The following is a 17,622-nucleotide window of genomic DNA, read 5'->3' as shown; positions in this document are numbered from 1 at the left end:
GGCTCTTACAAATGAGCTGAAACGCAACCTAAAAAAGGGTGGTGTTTGGGTTTTGGCAAGAGGTGTGAAAGCACAGTAAGATCAGGAAAAAAACAGAAATTGTGTTGACATGAAAAATGCTCTGTAGTGTAGGTAATAAAGAGGAAGGTCAAACAGCAAAGGGCTGTCGGCAATAGACAGAGCAAGAAAATGCACAAGTACTCTGTTTGTCCAGATGCCTCTATATATACATAATTCAGCAAAGATCTCTAAGAGACCTTGATGTGCTTCTGCTCAATATTCCCTATTAGTCATAAAGAGCTGCTGGAATCATAGGCAGAGGTTTTCATCCTGTAAAGCCCTGCACTTATAAAACATAGATTAATCCCCTGTGTGACAATCCAGCCTAAGAGTTTACATCCTCTGTTGCCATTTCCTACTGTTCATGGAGTCCAGGCACCCACAGGTTTCCTTTTTTGTAAATTTTATGAGTATTGCACACAAATGCAGCCTTTGTTTAAACTTCCTGGAAAAGCTTAATGGAGTGTGGAAGTCACCATGCAACATTCCCACCAGGGCCTGCAAATTTATTCCAAGGACTACAGACACAGAAGCCATTGAAAAAAAAAATCCTACTGATGATGAACAAGACTGCTGTGGCGTGGCTTGAGGGAAATGTATTCTTAGTGATACTTTAACAAAGCAATTGGGGTTCAAAGCTTGGGTAGAGCACATTATAAATATTGGGACTACAACTGGAGCTGTGATGCAACAAGAAACCCTTGTTTAAAGCACATGCTCCTTATTTTACTAGTAATATATGTATAAACTAGTAATTTATATAGAAGCAAAACCTAGAACTTAATAATTCCCTTGCAACTCATAAGTGAAAAACAAGCTCTCAGCATTTTTTATTCCCGTAGTGATGGTTGACAAAGTATATACTGTGGGTTTTCTTGGAGAAGTAGCTTATACAATTTAGTATATTGCAACCACAGTGTTTATTTTACCTAATCATGCCAGTTATTTTGCATTAAAATTAAGTCCAAGTAATCAAGTTGTCCAGTATTTGTTTTTAACTTATATACCAGATAAAACAGTACAGACAGAAATGTTGTTCTCTGTAGCAGTTTGGCAGCTGAGTGTAGCCCATAGGCAGTGTCATAGGAGTAATCACATTTCAGTGTCCAGTATACAGGTAATTGAAATTTGTAAGCGCCTTGGGTAGAGTATGAAACGTGTGTCCTAGTCCCTCATATGACCGATAGCATACTATAAGCCTTTGAGACATCGTGTCAGCCTGGTTGAACTGGCAGGAAAAGGTCAGTTGGAAATATCATCTCATGACTCTGCAGTATTCTGTGGATATACAATATGTCTTTTGCTGTCAAGGTGTAGCTACAAGGGCAGTTCTTGGTATAAATATATGTACTGTAGAATGTTTCCTAATATTTGAATTATGTTGCAAGCACAATGTTAGTACGAACAGGTCTAGAGATGGAAACAGGACATTTTAAATTAAACCACATGCTCTTAGTGATTATTATTAGAATATTTGGTTAAATTAGTTCCAGTACAGTTCCTGATATCATGTCTGAGTTATGGTTGCCAGGATGGCAGCCAGCCATCAGCCATTGGTTGCTTGCTATGCTTGAATTGTTGATCATCATCAAAATGTATTTCACAAAAAATCAAGTGGCTTAACACACCAATAATGCAAAATAAAATTAACAGTGATAGACAGATGTTTTTTAATTGCATATTTACAAGGTAGCCGCAAATATAATGAGGTAAATTGCAATCGGGAAAATAATTATCCCCTGTAAGCCCAATCAGATTTGCACTTCATTAGTCATATCACAGCTATATTTGATCTGGATATACAGCAAACAAGGCAGGGCTGGAAAGTGTTGTTCATATTTGAGGAAATAATAAAGGCTTTGAAAGGTTTCTGTGCTATAAAGTGCAATATGTTTCCACCTTAGATCTTGGCAGTTATCTTACAGATGATATTACGGTATAATATATATTTAATTTCAGTTTTTCAATTGAGACAGTGTCACTTACTGTAGTGATGTTTTTTTTCCCATTTAGTTCTCTTGTTGCTTGAGCACCTGGCTGGTGGAGTAGTGACAGTACGCTCTCCCCACAAGAATAAGTAAATGTGACAGCAGCACTCTCATTTTCCTCCTATACCATGGTCAGGAATACAGCATTCTTTATTTGTTGTAGTTGCTTTTTTATACAACAGTAAAAACTGGTTGCCAGCAGCGGCGAACAGATCAAATCAAATGGTTGCTAGTGGTTTAGATCTCGCTGCCTGGGGCAAATTGGCTGCTGTTACTGTAAAATCCTGCAGTACAAGATGTTGGCTATTATTTTGTTTTTTGCTAACTACAAGATTTTATATGCACACACAGGACTAAAGCTGATATTACGCTGTAATCAGCGTCAGCGGCATCTTTTTTGTCATCTGCTATAGCTTTAGTTTTAGTTTTTAGTTGTCAGTGGAGGGAAAGGATTGTGATGGCTTAAAAGGTTTTGAGAATGTTAACATATGTGTTGGATGTTGGCAGATATTCTGTTCACCGTAGTACTGTAGTACAGTTTGTATAGATTTACTTTATTCTACCCAAGCCATCACAGCTTCTGTCTAACTGACTATAGAAACCCTGTGGATAGGTTCATATCTTCCTGCATGTGTCTGAGTTTTCCCTTGGACCTCATTTTGCACCTGATATACTAACATAATGTATGCACATAATAAGCATCCATCCAAAACATCATAAGGCACCACAGTGTAATGTAGTTCAAGTTCGCCTGAAGCGTCACCTCAATCATACAAATAGATTTCTGTCTTTTTGCATAGGACTTGCTGGTTTTACGTGGCATATATTTACAATCGTGGTGCCTGATTTCCTCTCTAATTCTGTGCATACATGTTCGTAAAGGTATTTATGCACTGTATTCTGGTTGATCATGATCATAACAATTATAATAAAAATAGAGCTGGCAGGAGACACTGGTGCTTAAAATGCACTCTGAGTATAGTTAGTAAAAGGTTCTGCATTCATTTGCGAGCCATCTTCTCTTCTCGTGAGGGCTCTTGGTAGCTCAGCACTGGGACGTATTCTCTGCGCATAGCTTATGTTACTTTACATCATTTGGATATCATTATGGGACAATGTGCATCTGTCTTGCCCTTTAATGTTTAATTATTCTGTCAGAAATAATGGTTGTAGTCATATTTCAAACAATAACTCTGCTTCTTTTTTAAACAGATGAATTATTCATGACACTCAACCCTTGCCTTGGGCAATGCTTGTAAACATACAGACATACACTGCCCCACAGGAATCCACTCTTGTTTACACCAAGTTCATTGGCTAGTATAGACCAATTCTTGTACCTATACTTTCAGCAGTGTATGGTACTTTCTTATATGAAAACAGGGAGACTTAAAGTCAAGATATTTTGACAAGATAAAACCCTATTTTGTGCACTGCTATACAGAAAAAAAGAAATTTAAAAGAAAAAAAAAATCTTGGACAAAAATTCCCCAACTGTACTTCAAGCAAAATTGATTTGCTTTTTTCAGCCTGGGTTTGTAAAGTTTATATTTTACCTAGATGATTTGTTTGTTGGGTGTAGCCTTTTTTTTAACTTTTGATGGCTCCAGCAGTGACTCATCTCTTCCATGTTATTCCTTATGTTCTGTGTATAAATTGGTGTTTTTGTGACACCCAAGGGTGTAATACTGTCGTCATAAATATGTACCTCCTCTTTCCTGTGGTCCAAAATGACTATGATAAAAACACAAACATTCCTTGTGTGCTCTGAGCTCACAATCCAGGGAACCTGGCTAACAAACTGTGTTGTCATCAGCTACATTTAGTTAACAGTAGCTATAAATCTCAGCAGTTTGCTTTATTATCCATCAGAAAGACTTTTTGATTTGATGTGCGGCAGGAGGACATCAGAGCGAAAACCAGAATACATTTTCTCCATAAAATATGATCCAGTATGACCAAAATAAGTTAAAGTGGTGTGTGATTTAGTGGTGTACCGTGTTATATACTTCTTGCAGGAGCAGCAGGTGCACAAAGTTACATAGTGCAGAAACAAAGTGTAGAATGGGAATGACAGAGACACCATTCACCAGATTACACGTCAATGTAGCATTAACTTGGTTATTTTATGGTAGAAAAGTTGCACAATGTAAACAAAGTACACAAAACACCCAGATGAGACTGTTGATAGGAGCATTGTTCTGTGCAGCTTCTGCTGTCAGGAATGTCATACCATCAGACACAAAGCACTTCAGAGGTCTGACCTAGCAGAGCTCCTGATGATACTGTGAGCTACGTGTGTGTGTATGTATGTATATATGTATGCATATATATAGATGGAGCAGATCAAATAACATGACGCCGTATTTCAATTGTGCTTAACTTAACTTAAAAGTTTCATTTCATACTGTAGTATTCTCTGACTGGAAGGATGCTCATTATGAGTCATTGGTAAATTTGATTTCATAGACACAGCATTCAGTCACCTCTGTTTATCTGCCTGAGGCTTTTTATAGCTCCAGTGTATGTGTTTATATAATACTAACAACAACATATGCATATTGGTTGCCACAGAATGTGTCAGGAGGCGAGATGGGAGCACTGACAGACTGCAGTAATAAATCTGGGCTGTAACAAGATGGACAGAGAATAAGTGAGAGAGACTTTCGAGACCGCAAGAGGTAAAGGGAGTGAGTCTAACAACGAGAAAGAGGCCCATAGATCTTGGTTGAATGTGAAAGTCTCAGAGAGAACAAGTTAGATGGAGAGAGTGATAATGAGTGAGAGAGTTATAATGAGCGAGACAGGGAATGAGGAGCGAAGCAGGGAGAGAAACAGAGTACTGCTGAGAGCGGTCATAAAAACGGTGACCCTAGGGCCAGATTGTTGCCTCATCAGTGATGTTCGCTGGAGAGTACGATTATGCCTGGGGCCACCTGAATACAAGACTTGCTACATCCCACACAAAAACCATTACCTTGTCTGTCTGTGTCAGCTTACAGTGTATACAGTGTGATTAACCTGCTATGAACTGTGAACTGTGGCCCCCCTTGATGTCAAATGTGTTTTTTCTATGGGGCTGCACAGGTACATATGTGGATGTATAATCAGAGTGTGATTCTGTCAAATTCGAGTGTGTGCCTGGTTTTGACAGCCTGTAGTTTTTTGAGCTGATGCAATTCTGGGTGTCCATTGTGAGTGCAGCTTGAGCCAGTTGTCAGATACACCACTAAAGTGTATAGTACACTGTTTTGAAATCCAACAAGTAAAAATGTCATGAAGATCGAACTCTCTTTTCTTAGAAGTGACCAATACTTGCAGCTTTCAATCCACAGAGGGGTGTTTTTACCCAAGATAGATGCCTAATGGACTGAATGCAGCTTGTGCCAAGGTGCAGCTTCATGCTCCTTTCCAAAAGGGCTGATGCAATTTCACTGTGATAATAGGTCATTAAAAATATATGTCTGTGCTGTCATACAATCCCCCTGGTTTCTGTAAATGAGGCTTGTGTATTCTGTCATAGCCCAGAATCTCAGAAGGCCTGTGCTGCCACAAAGCAAAGACGACAGGTAGCTCTTCCATAATTCATATCCAGAAGGACAAACATATGCTGCTTTTTCTTTACCTTTCGCTGTAGCCTGTGTTGTGAGTGTCTCTAACACCTTAACTGGGCATTGCCTTAAGGCAAATGTAGCTAATTCAGTGGCTGGGAGCTGAAACGGGCTGACATTACATTGCAGTTACATTTGTGTTGTCCGGAACGGACGGCGACTGTAAACTTCTGTTTTTCCTTCTAATGTCCTCTGACTTTATATGTTATTGTAAAATGTCAATCTACATTCAGAAATCTTTTGGTGATAGCAGTGAAAATAATCATTAACAGATTACAAATCAGTGTAAAAAAAGGTCATCTGTAACAGACCATCAGTGTCAGTGGTCACAATCACAGACACAGTTGCAGTTGAAAGGGTGTGAAAGTTGCTTTGGAACCCCCAAAATACTTTTTGTTTTTATGTACTACTATAGGGCAGAACTCAAACCACAGCAAGACATTTTGACTCATACAAGGAAAAGCACAGCGGGAACTATAACGATGGCTCTGTAGCTGTAAAAGGAAACAGATGCTTTTTCATACAGGTACTTTGATGGGTCAGTGAGGAACAAATGTGTTTGGAGCTGGATACACACTGAAGTGGCCTAGTGGGCAGTTGAAATATAGCTTATTGTGGATAATCACAAATCAGAAATACTTTAATAATCCCAGGGGGAAATTATTTAAATACACACAACGTACAGAAATTAGAGAGAAAGAGTATGACGCTGAATAAAATAGATATGCATATGATGCAGGCATCTCCGTCACATATTGGCTGAGGTGGTTAAGTTGCCAAATTAATCTAAGATTTACAAAAGTGTGATCTTATTATAATTGAAATTGCGAGGCCTATTTGTTTCTGACTGTCAGATAAAAAGCAAAAACAAAACACTTTCAGACAGATGAAAGGGCAATGGGAGAGGGAAGCCCTGCAGAGGTTGTCAAGGTTCACTGATTAACTTCCTCATGATACCTGAGAGCCAGAGCCTGTTATCTCACTTTTATACTCCATTTTAGATAAATACTCCACCAAAACTGCTTTATCACGACACCACAGAGAATTTATGTACTGGCAAGGCTTTGTTGAGTTTTATCCGTACCTCAGTGAAGTGGAATAATTGCTTTTTTGTAATGCCAAAGCTGTGTGTAACAACTTAATGTAACCTTGAATAGTTTCAAATTTAAAGTCCTGCATTCAACAAGTAATTTCTTTGAATCCTGTCACATGAAGATGTTTTCAGATAAACTGTTCTGTCCTTGTTTAGGTAATGTTGTCTTAGTTTGCCAGCACAGGTCAGTCTCACTGTAACAAACAGAACATGGAAAAATCAGAATCCAAATAGTTTTTGATCAAAATGTGCACGACTAACTCGTGACACACAAGAGTCACCTAAAAAGGAGAAAAAAAGACAAACCAGATCTGGTCTGCAGAGTCTGAAACTTCAGCTGGACATATTTTTGCTTAGTGGGATTAAAATGTTAAACTGAAATATTTATTTCTCATGTGAGTACGGAGAAAATGGTTATTTAATACCAGCACCTGCTGATGAGTCATGCATAAAAATCTGGCCATCTAGTATGGGTGAGTGGTTAGCCAGTTGGGTGGGTGACAATGTTTACATCTGAGGCAAGTATGCTGTATTTTTAGCAAATTTGTTTTTAAAGCCATAGACTGTCTTTCGCTCTCTACTTTTGCTGCATTTATTTTCTACTAACATTGTTATTGTGATTTATAATAAGTGAAATCTTATAAACCTTATGGCTTGGCATTTATGTGGTAATCCACTTTTTTAACACTGTGAGCTACATAAACACGTTTTACCACCCAAATTCATTGTGAGTTGTTGACTGCATGAAAAAAAAAAAACCTCATATAAATCTTCCCTGCTGTAAGGCAACACTCATAATCTCTGGGCCCCCATACCTGTGACTAAGTAATACTACTGATAAACATAACCCAAAGGCAGTCCAGGAGCAGATTGGTTTGTTCAGATTAAATGGCAAGAGAGAGAGAGAGAGAGAGAGAGAGAGAGAGAGATTACTACAATACACATTGCAGACTTGTGGTGTTCAAACAGATAATAATCATGTCTCTCTAAGTATCTATGTTACTGCTTAGAGAGATGTAATTTCATCAAAGCAATTAAATATAATACATGTCAACCTTTTTTTTTTGGACAGCAATCTTTGCAGTCCTAAGTAAAAGCTCGTTAAAGAGATATAATTAAATATTATTTCTCTGTTGCAAACAGTGTGTATATAAGTAAGATAACACACAAGACGATCTCAACCTCACATTGTGGAATTATTTTTTCCCTGGCTGACATACATGCGTTTTATGATAATCCATCAACTACATACATCACACAAGTAATCCAGGGGGCCACGCTCATTCATTCATCCATAGAAGAAAGATCAAATTGCAGAGGGAGGAGAGATGGAGACTGAAAGAGCCTTTCTAAGATTATGACATTTTTCTTCCCTGCTGTATTGTAATGATCCTATCTGCAGCATATGCCCTTGTTTTTGACAGGGAAAGGACTCCATCACAAAAGCTGAGATGATAATGAATAATTTCATATTCCTTAACTTTTAAACAATGATGATGTTGAGCATCTGAGACAGAGCCTCCATATTGCAAAGAGATTTCAGTTATGTGTTGATGTATATCACAGCATGGACTTTATAATCAAAGTGATTTATTTCTCAAACTCCCAATAATATTCCTGTAAAGAATCTTGGATGATACTGTTTGGAGAGTGTCATTTGACAAATTGTCCATTAGAACATCAACACCACATCATACTGCCAGGCCAAACATTGCTGCTTTTAAAGTGCTGGACATAAATTCAAACTATATGTATTCAGTCCTGGTTTATGCACAATAGGTTGACTGAGCATTCATGCTCTTTTACAGCAATGCCCTGTTAACAGGTATGCAGAAATGACAGAAATACAAGAAGGCTTTCTTCATGTGAAATGAAAGGCTTTAAAAAACTACAAAGGAACGGTTACGCTGTGTTTTGCAGTCAGCAAAGAAAAAGTTGAATCATTTTCACCTACAGTGTAGATTATTCGTATTATTACTCAGAAATTATGTATATAAAATCACAGTTTTGCTCTTCTCTTGTCAAAATGAGATTTGCATAAACTCAGAATATAATAATACACTCACAAGATTTAATCTGTACAAAACATATATGTTCTTTCTCAACCTCTATAACCTGCACTCTCAGACAGTTTCACTCGGTCAACTCAAAGTCATCCTTCTTTTTCCTGCAGTCAGGGCATTACTATTTTATGAATGAAACAACATGTCTACAAAACGTGAAAGTGCAGCCGACTCAGCAGTACCAAAATGAAAAAAAAAAAAGAGTATGTCCATCATGGTAAAACACATTTTTATGACAATCTAAAGTACTTTATTAATTGTGAGGTGTTTAAGGACTGAAAGACTGGGTTAGAATCAGGCAGGTTGGAGGAAGCTTTTTTTGACAGTGGTGCACTTTGTTTATCGTACTCTAATGGTGTAGAGATGATGTCTTGGCACACATTACTACCCTTAATATCATCTGAGCACTGTTCAGACCTCACAACAAGAAGTACTTAGACATTGTTCCCGACCAGGTGCAGACATCTCCACAGTCTACACTTTTTCAAATGGATACTTGAAACAAGCTTTGTCACAAAGCACTCATCATCCCAAAATGGTTCTCGGAACGACATCTTAATTTACTTCACTTCCTTGCACTTTCTCCAGATCGAAGCCTGATAGAGGCACCTTTGAGATGTGGTGGCAGAAGATTTTCACAGGGTGAATGCACTGGCAAATATCTGTAGGAATTGTGTGTATTGAGTCAGAATGAACCAAGAAGTGGGACCCATCACTTTGAATCTGTGACTCAAAGAATTTAGGCTGTTTTGAAGGAGTATTTGCTTATGTAACTTTATTTCTTATAAAGGTCTAACTGTATGCAGCTGTATGTATTTTTTTTTCTTTGTTGTAAATTACTATGTGACTACCCAGAACTGATTACTTCAATCACATGATTTATTTAAGCAGTCTCCTGAATCCATTAATATCTGACAGAAACCACCAAGGATAGGAAAGAAATCATCACAGCCTCTTGTCACATTTTTCCAAATGACTGCTTTCAAATGGAAATAAAATTAGATTACCATCACATGAGAGTGGGATCAACCTGTAATTTAGCATTTTTTGCATTATTTAAGCCCAGCAGGCATAGTGGTATGAGATATAGTAATGCACTAAAATCATGATCTAATACCCAAAGAGGTATGCGATTAAAGTGGCTTAACTGCTTTGGGATAAATCAAGGTAAAGATGCAGGCATAAAAATGTTGTCCATTGTCCAAGTGCATTGCGTTACACCACCATGACTAGGCCTAGAGGACAAAAGATTCATCATAGCCCTGCATAAATTAGGTAACAAGTTTACAATGATTTATTGACTTAATATCTGGACGTGATTACAGCAAAGGAGCAGATTGGAGTCATGCATGGTTGGCTTTGGATTAGAGGAATAAATGAGCGACACTGTACTTGTGGGAGTGTGTGTGTGTATGTGCTTGTGTTTGAGTGTGTGAGTGTGTGAGTGTGTGTTTCCACAAAGCACGAGATTGCAGCCTTTTCAACATAGCATGGTGTTGGTATGCTAATACCACAGCAGTGAGCTGTCCCTAAGGGTAAAATCGTCTCTTCTACTCAACACTTAAAGAAACACGACTGCCGGTGCTGCTCTGTGTGACTACACCTTTTTATGTGTATACATTTGTGTCTACGTTTTGCTTTTATGTTTGAGTTCCATCTGTTCCATGTTGCACAGAATAAGTAGTAAGGCATCCTTCTTTTCAAAACATAGAAACTGTTACACATACCCCCACTTTTCCACTCCATGTCTTCGGTACTGTCATTTGGTCAGCCACTAGGTGGTCAGTCCAAACTACCATCTCATGGGACATGATGATGCAGCATTGCCTCTAGTGGCTTTTAGGGGACATTTAGTGTCTGAGTTTTTGTGCTTTATTCTGCCTTTCATTCTCTGTCTTGCTGTGTCTTTCTTAGTTATGTGGCAGTATAACAGTTTTAGAGTGGTGTACTGTGAGGCCACATGCCAGAGGAGATCCGTACAGCTACAAAGTGAAGACGACAGGGAGCTACTCCATAATTCATAGCCAGAAGGACAAACATATGCTGCCATTTTTTTTTTACCTTTAGCAATTGTCTCTGTTACCAGTGTTTGTTTTGTTTTTTTCACCTTTTCAGATGGGCCTTGTGTGTATTGTGCCTTTAGGCATGTGGATGTAGCTTGGCTAAAACTATCACTGGCTAAAAACAATCTTTCTTTTTATTTAGCAGTTTAAGCTATTTGTAGTATGTAGTAGTTGCGTATAACTAACTAATATACAGGAAAAGGAAAAATGTGCACATTTAAACAGCTTTACATTCATTTTTAAAATTACTTGAGACACGGCATTTAGTATTTTAGATGACATATCACTTTTTAGGAATGCTGTTTCTTAGAAAATAAAGCCACTTGACAAAAAGAGGATGGTATTTCATACAGATATAGTCTGTGCTAGAGCCATAATGGTGTTGGTGTTCATAACCAACACTGTTCTTTTATTTTTATTCTTTTATTTGTTTTTTAAAAACCTTTCCACACTCTGATTGAGACAGTTTGGAATTCATTTTCTTGGAAAGCTAAAAAGTTTTTATTTTCACATCCTGCTCCTCCTGAGAATCAAAGTTCACTGTGGTTGTGATACCTAACTCATGGCTGAACACAAGCAACTTGGTACTCTGAGCCAATGTTGTGAGTCAATGCCAGGAGTTGCACTGTGTAACCTTGGTGATATAAGGGAGATTTGCCTAAACTGTAGTAAGCACATGTCTTATGCATCAACTCACTTAACCACCAACTCTGTGGCTGCTGCTGCCTGATTAGCTGGCATTTGGAAAAAACACACATACAGTACGTTCATGCACACTTCCATGCATGGCTGCACAGACACAAACACACATGGTATCACAGAAGTAGTGATCCAGTCGGCCATGTCTTTTCATTTGTTTTAAGACTGATCAGATTATTTTCAAGGGCGTGTACACATTGATACAATCAGGTTTCCTTAATTGGAAATATTCATGCAGGATAGTATTTAAATAATTTCTGGTCATTATCATAAGTTGTCAGTAGTTTCCCTCACTCCCTTTTTCCTAAGGATAATATTTAATTATTACTTTTGTGATACACTGATGTTCTCACATGATATGTTGTTATATGAAAACTGAACTAATTAAATTAACGATTACTGGTACTAGGGGTGTAACAGCTCATGTTTCGGTATTAGGGTCACAGTTCAGTATGTTTTTGGTACAGCAGGGAAGACGAAAAAATATAGACCATATCCAGTTGTTTATTTATTGTATGTTCAGACATTCAGCTGTGGCTTACTGGCCATAATTTTTATTTGAAGAGTTTAGGCACTCAAATACATGTCATGACTAAGAAGATACATGTCAGTAATGTCAACCTGTGCTGTACCCTGTGTTCTCTAGACTGGTCACATATCTGCAGACATAAACACTTATCACGTTGTTGATCTTTGTTTTTTTCCAGTAACCCCCAGAATAGTTTCGTATTTAGTCCAACTCAAATAAATAGCATATTCTTGTCTGCTACAGCATACATATGTACTCTTCTATGAGAAAAAATCAGAGACCAATAGGGAGAAATTAGTATTTTTTATTAATCTTTTGAAATATTGTTAGTTTTCAGTCTGTGTGGAAGATGGAGAACTTGTTTCCATACAGACAATCAAATTACTTCACTTCATAATTAATCTTTATCTAACTTGCAAACATGAACACACAACTTGTCCTACCGTAGCTTGCTGAACGAGTGACCAAACAAATCACTCACTGTGGAAAAGTGCAGTGTTAACAGGAAAAAGAGCACAGAACGTAATCTTTCCTTTTGATAATAATAAATGATACATTTAAAATAACAGTGACATTTTTTTTAAGGCAAAGAGACANGAAGATACATGTCAGTGTCAACCTGTGCTGTACCCTGTGTTCTCTAGACTGGTCACAAATCTGTAGACATAAACACTTTTATCACGTTGTTGATCTTTGTTTTTTTCCAGTAACCCCCAGAATAGTTTCGTATTTAGTCCAACTCAAATAAATAGCATATTCTTGTCTGCTACAGCATACATATCTACTCTTCTATGAGAAAAAATCATAAACGTAAACATACCTGCTGGATCAGTCAAACTCAGACACAGACACACGGAAAAAGAGCACAGAACGTAATCTTTCCTTCTGATAATAATAAATGATACATTTAAAATAACAGTGACATTTTAAGGCAAAGAGAGATTTGACTTTAGTTTGCCTTTAAGTATCACACTCTGCAATATGTGAAGGTTAAGAAAATGTTGGCTGCTGTAAAAGCATACAAATGATAATTTGCAGTCAATGACAGCAAGAAAAAATAAAAGAATCATGGGGAAAAAAAAATTGCAATTGAAATTCACTATTGGCTGATCTGAAGCAAGCGTGTGGTTAACAGCTATTGTCACCCACCCTCTGTCCCTCCTATAATGCCAGCATCTTCTGACTCTAAAGACTGTGGCCTGCTATGCAGTCATAACACGCTCCAACAGACACAAGCCAATGTCAATGTCAAGTTTACATATCCTATTCATTTTCTGTGGAGAGCAGGACATCCAGCAGTGTTGACAGACCATTTACCATATCCGATGTCAACTTTAAAGTAAACTTAACTTATCAAATGAAACTGAATGAATGAAACTAGACAGTGCTGATCAATTATGAATTTTAGTACATCTCCTTAAATGTTTTCAGAGACATATTTTAGTGTACAGTTTAGTTGTTTTTTGTTGAAAAATACAATCCGAAACCAACTTACAGTTACCTCACCCTCCAGCCAGGGCGTTCAGTAGTCCAGTGCATCCATATGTGTCTTTGCTGGATTCAGTGTCTGCACATAATTATCGCGGTACCACACAGACACCTTTACACACGGCCTGTGAATTTGCTTCGAGTGACTGTCAAAGCTCCAGCAGCTCCTGTCAGAGAGCCTGACAGCAGCTGCCCATCGCTGATAAGCTCAGTTAACTCTGACTAGCTGCAGCTGTATTTTCTGCTATACTGAATGGTGGTCAGCCTGTCACTCTGGATGGTGGTCCCCTCATGCGTCACACACCACGTAGCTATGAGGCCACGCCCCCTGCAGTGATTGTCCACTGCCTTTTTTTTCCATTTGCTGGAAGAGAGGGAGCTAGCAGTGCATTTGCACTTTAAAGAGTGGTTATGATTCATTGAAGTCATTTGTCCATCTGCAAAGAGATGTGCCAGATAGACTGGATACATAACCATTCAAGCAAAAGTAAGTATTCCAGTCAAAACAACATTAACCTCTCTGCCACTGGTTAGCTTGGTCAAAGCAGCAGCCAGACTGATTGATATAATTATTTTAATTCCCAGCATCTTACCTGACAGTTCCCCCCGTGGGACAATAAAAACTCATTGGAATGGGCTTAATCTTGAATCTCTATAGTTATTTAATTGCCACAAAATTTGATATCATGTTTTGACGGTCCTCCATCCTCTCTTCTTTCTCCCCTACCGCTTCTTTCTTTGCAGTGCTCTTTGGTCAATTTGTGATATTCCAGACATTAACCACTGATGTGGTTGAGATCTATGATGGATCCTCCACAGATTCTCCTCTTCTCTCGTCCATATATGGATCACACTCAGGTAAAAATATTAGCACTTACATTTATTAGTATTTATAGTTATTTATGCTACTAGCTCATAGGTGTGAGCAGATCTGTCAAGCACATAATGTTGCCGTGCAGGCGAGACAGCACATCCTCTCAGATCAGTTCAAATCAAATAACTGTTTGATGCAGACAGTTTAAAAATCAAAAATTCTATCATCCTTTATACTGCCAAGAATGAAGCTCTTTTCCCATCTTACCTGTCTGTAATGATAATAACTATACGCAGTAATGATACATAATACATTATGATTACAATTGAATAAACTCTTGAGAATCCAAATAAAATAACAAAAACAAACCAGCTGCTTGAAATTGTTGTCACACTTTACTTGATTAGACTGTGACACAATGTAAAAACAGAGAAATTACACCAGCTGCTATTTGCAGCTACAACACAGGATATCCTGTAGGTCAGTTAAGTCTGTACATGTAAAACACTGAACAATGCATGAACCATACAGCTTTATTGTCTAGATTAATAAGGTCATGTAGCGCTCATGTTTCTAATTTGTGAATTAATTGTTCGTATATTACATCCGGACATGTGTCAGCACCGTAATTTCTCATCATCATTCCTTTTATTTTGTAATTTAGGCGAGACTCTCCCTTTGAGTTCAGGAAACAAGATAACACTCAAGTTTACCACAAACGGGACAGAAACAGCCAAAGGATTTCATTTTGTTTATCAAGGTAAGACTGCTTTTTTTGGTATGGTTATAGAATTTTGATGTGGAAAATCGTTCGGTGCATTGGGTGCATTTGCTTGCTTTTGAAAAGACATAGCCTTGTTCTCATAAAAGACTGTTCAGAGTGCCATCCACTGTAGCCTGGCACAACTGAACAGAGCAGGATGATGTGCAGTCGAACAGCCTATCCTGGCATGGCAGACAAGAGTGACTAATGACGTGCGAGGAGATACACAAGGGCTTTACCATTTCTCTCTGCCTCCTTTGTCTTGCCATCTCTCCTTCTCCCTGTTGTCTCTCTGCCTACCACGCCCACCAACACTCTTTGTCTTTGTCTTTCTTCCTCTCATGCTTGCTTCCTCCCCTCATATCCCTAGCTGTCCCCCGGACAAGCGCCATTCAGTGTAACTCCGTCCCTGAGCCGCGGTTTGGGAAGCGGATAGGGAACGACTTTGGCATCGGTATGGTGGTGCTGTTTGAATGCAATCCAGGCTACACGCTGCATGGGTCCAACGCCATCAGGTGTGAGGCCGTGCCCAGTGCCCTGGCCCAGTGGAACGGTACTGTGCCCACATGTGTTGGTAAGTGTCCTCATCCACCAATCCACGTCTCGGCCCCTGCACACACACACACATATACACACACAAATCTAAAAAGATGGAGCAGGTGCATAAAAACGGTTGGTGTCTGTTTTTCCTAGTCATTACTTATCTTAATGTCTGTCAACCGTTGCAATGCATCCGCCTATCTCTGGTCTTGATAGTTCAGACAGGAAGAAAGAGGCAAGGACAAAAAGAAAAACAAAGTGTCACATAAATTTCCCACCCAGGCGAGGGATCTCGGATCCTGCGCCTTGCTAGAATAATGGGAAAATAAATAGCAGTGTAAAGTGAATATGTCTAACAACAAGACTCACTTCGAGTAACTTTTTGTATGTAGCCCACATCTGTAACACACTTCATACACTCACTTAACAGTTTATTATATCATGCAGTTAAATACAACAGACCTGCAATAGAAGGTTACATTAGGAACACCAAAATGATTTATGGATGTAATAAGACATTATAATACATAATAAAGCTACACTCTCATGATGCATTATGCAGACATAATAATGCCATGTATTATGTACTTGTACACTGAGTTACCAGTTTATCAAGTACACTACAGTAGCTATTGACCTTTACTGCAGCATTGTCTACTCAAAATAAAGTAAATAGTTCTGTGTAATAGATATTATAGAAGAGCTGAATGGAAAGTTTTGATACCACAAGAGGAAAAAAGTGAATGAATGAAGGCTACTGCTTCAATACTGCTTAAATGCTTGTCAAAATTTGTCTAAATGAATAAACCAACCATCAGTTTGATTGATATTCCCTGGAGTGCAGAAACAAAAAGAAAAAACACAAGAAAAGGAAAAAAGATAGAAACTGGGATACCCATTAAGCAGGACGAACCAGGCATGTGATATTGGCAATACCATTGTTTCACAAAAAAATATTTAAAAAATGACAGGTAGACAGGAAGCAGACATCTGACTCATCTTTGACAAAGACAGAAAATACAAGTGGTCCTGGAACACTATAAGTATTTGATGTTCTGTGCAATGTGCAGACCATCTACTGGGCAGGGACTAGCCTCCCTCTCTACATGCTTAGTTGGCTAGCATACACAGAACCATGCATACATAAATATACCTGCACAGATACACACATTCATACGCATGAACAGATTTACATGATTTTTTTGCACATGATCTTAGCCTTATATATGCAGAATGACATGCCCTCCTTCTCACAAAGACACCCACATGGCGCCTTGGAAAGATAAAGAACTCCAGATGAAGTTGTGAGAAATCTATTGAAGTCAGGCCTTGTGCCAGCCAGCAAATAGTCCTGGCCGGTAAGAGCGGGAGATTTCAAGCCAGGGTTCATCCGAGTTTACTGCCAAATTGTAAGGGAATAGCAGTGGCACGCGCCGTTCCATCTTAAACACAGTGATTTTTATCTGGAGATTGAATCTGGCTGCAGCATCTTCCCCAGCGGCAGTGTCCTCGTCCAGAATAATGGATATAGTTTCATGGAAGCTTCAACAAAAACACTATGCTCAATTACTCAAGCCTTTTTTATGGGATATGACGGTGTCAGACCTGCCTACTCTCCTGTGAGGTACCTGTGTCTCAGAAGATACATTTACTGCTCCTTGTCCAGCTGTGATTTACCTGGATTTCACAAATACAAAGCTGCTGAACTTCACCAGCACAACGTTCTGTTGTGATTTAATTAGCCTCGCCTGAAAGGATGCATAATCTTTGGATGGCCTTTTCATAGAATTTTATGAAAAACAGTTGACTTGAATAAATAGTTGTTTTTGCTTGTTTTCAGATGGAGTTTGGCTTAAAGTACTTCACAGGGAGCTTTAAATAAAATAAAAATAAATAAAATAATAAAAAATC

General features: G+C 38.4%; 1 protein-coding gene across 5 annotated transcripts in view; it reads left to right on the top strand.

The window, feature by feature from the left end:
* Window positions 1-17,622, top strand: part of LOC109138772 (CUB and sushi domain-containing protein 3) — a 205,529-nt gene that overhangs the window by 102,535 nt on the left and 85,372 nt on the right. For all 5 annotated transcript variants that reach the window (XM_027287060.1, XM_027287059.1, XM_027287058.1 and 2 more), the window contains 3 exons: window positions 14,339-14,452; window positions 15,073-15,168; window positions 15,542-15,745. In XM_027287060.1, the coding sequence (XP_027142861.1) occupies window positions 14,339-14,452; window positions 15,073-15,168; window positions 15,542-15,745 (414 nt within the window). The remainder of the gene's footprint in view (window positions 1-14,338; window positions 14,453-15,072; window positions 15,169-15,541; window positions 15,746-17,622) is intronic.

This window comes from Larimichthys crocea, chromosome XIII (genome assembly GCF_000972845.2).
Source record: "Larimichthys crocea isolate SSNF chromosome XIII, L_crocea_2.0, whole genome shotgun sequence".
Classification (NCBI taxonomy): domain Eukaryota; kingdom Metazoa; phylum Chordata; class Actinopteri; family Sciaenidae; genus Larimichthys; species Larimichthys crocea.
The sequence above is the reverse complement of the archived record's forward strand: the minus strand, read 5'-3'. Positions and strand labels throughout refer to the sequence as shown.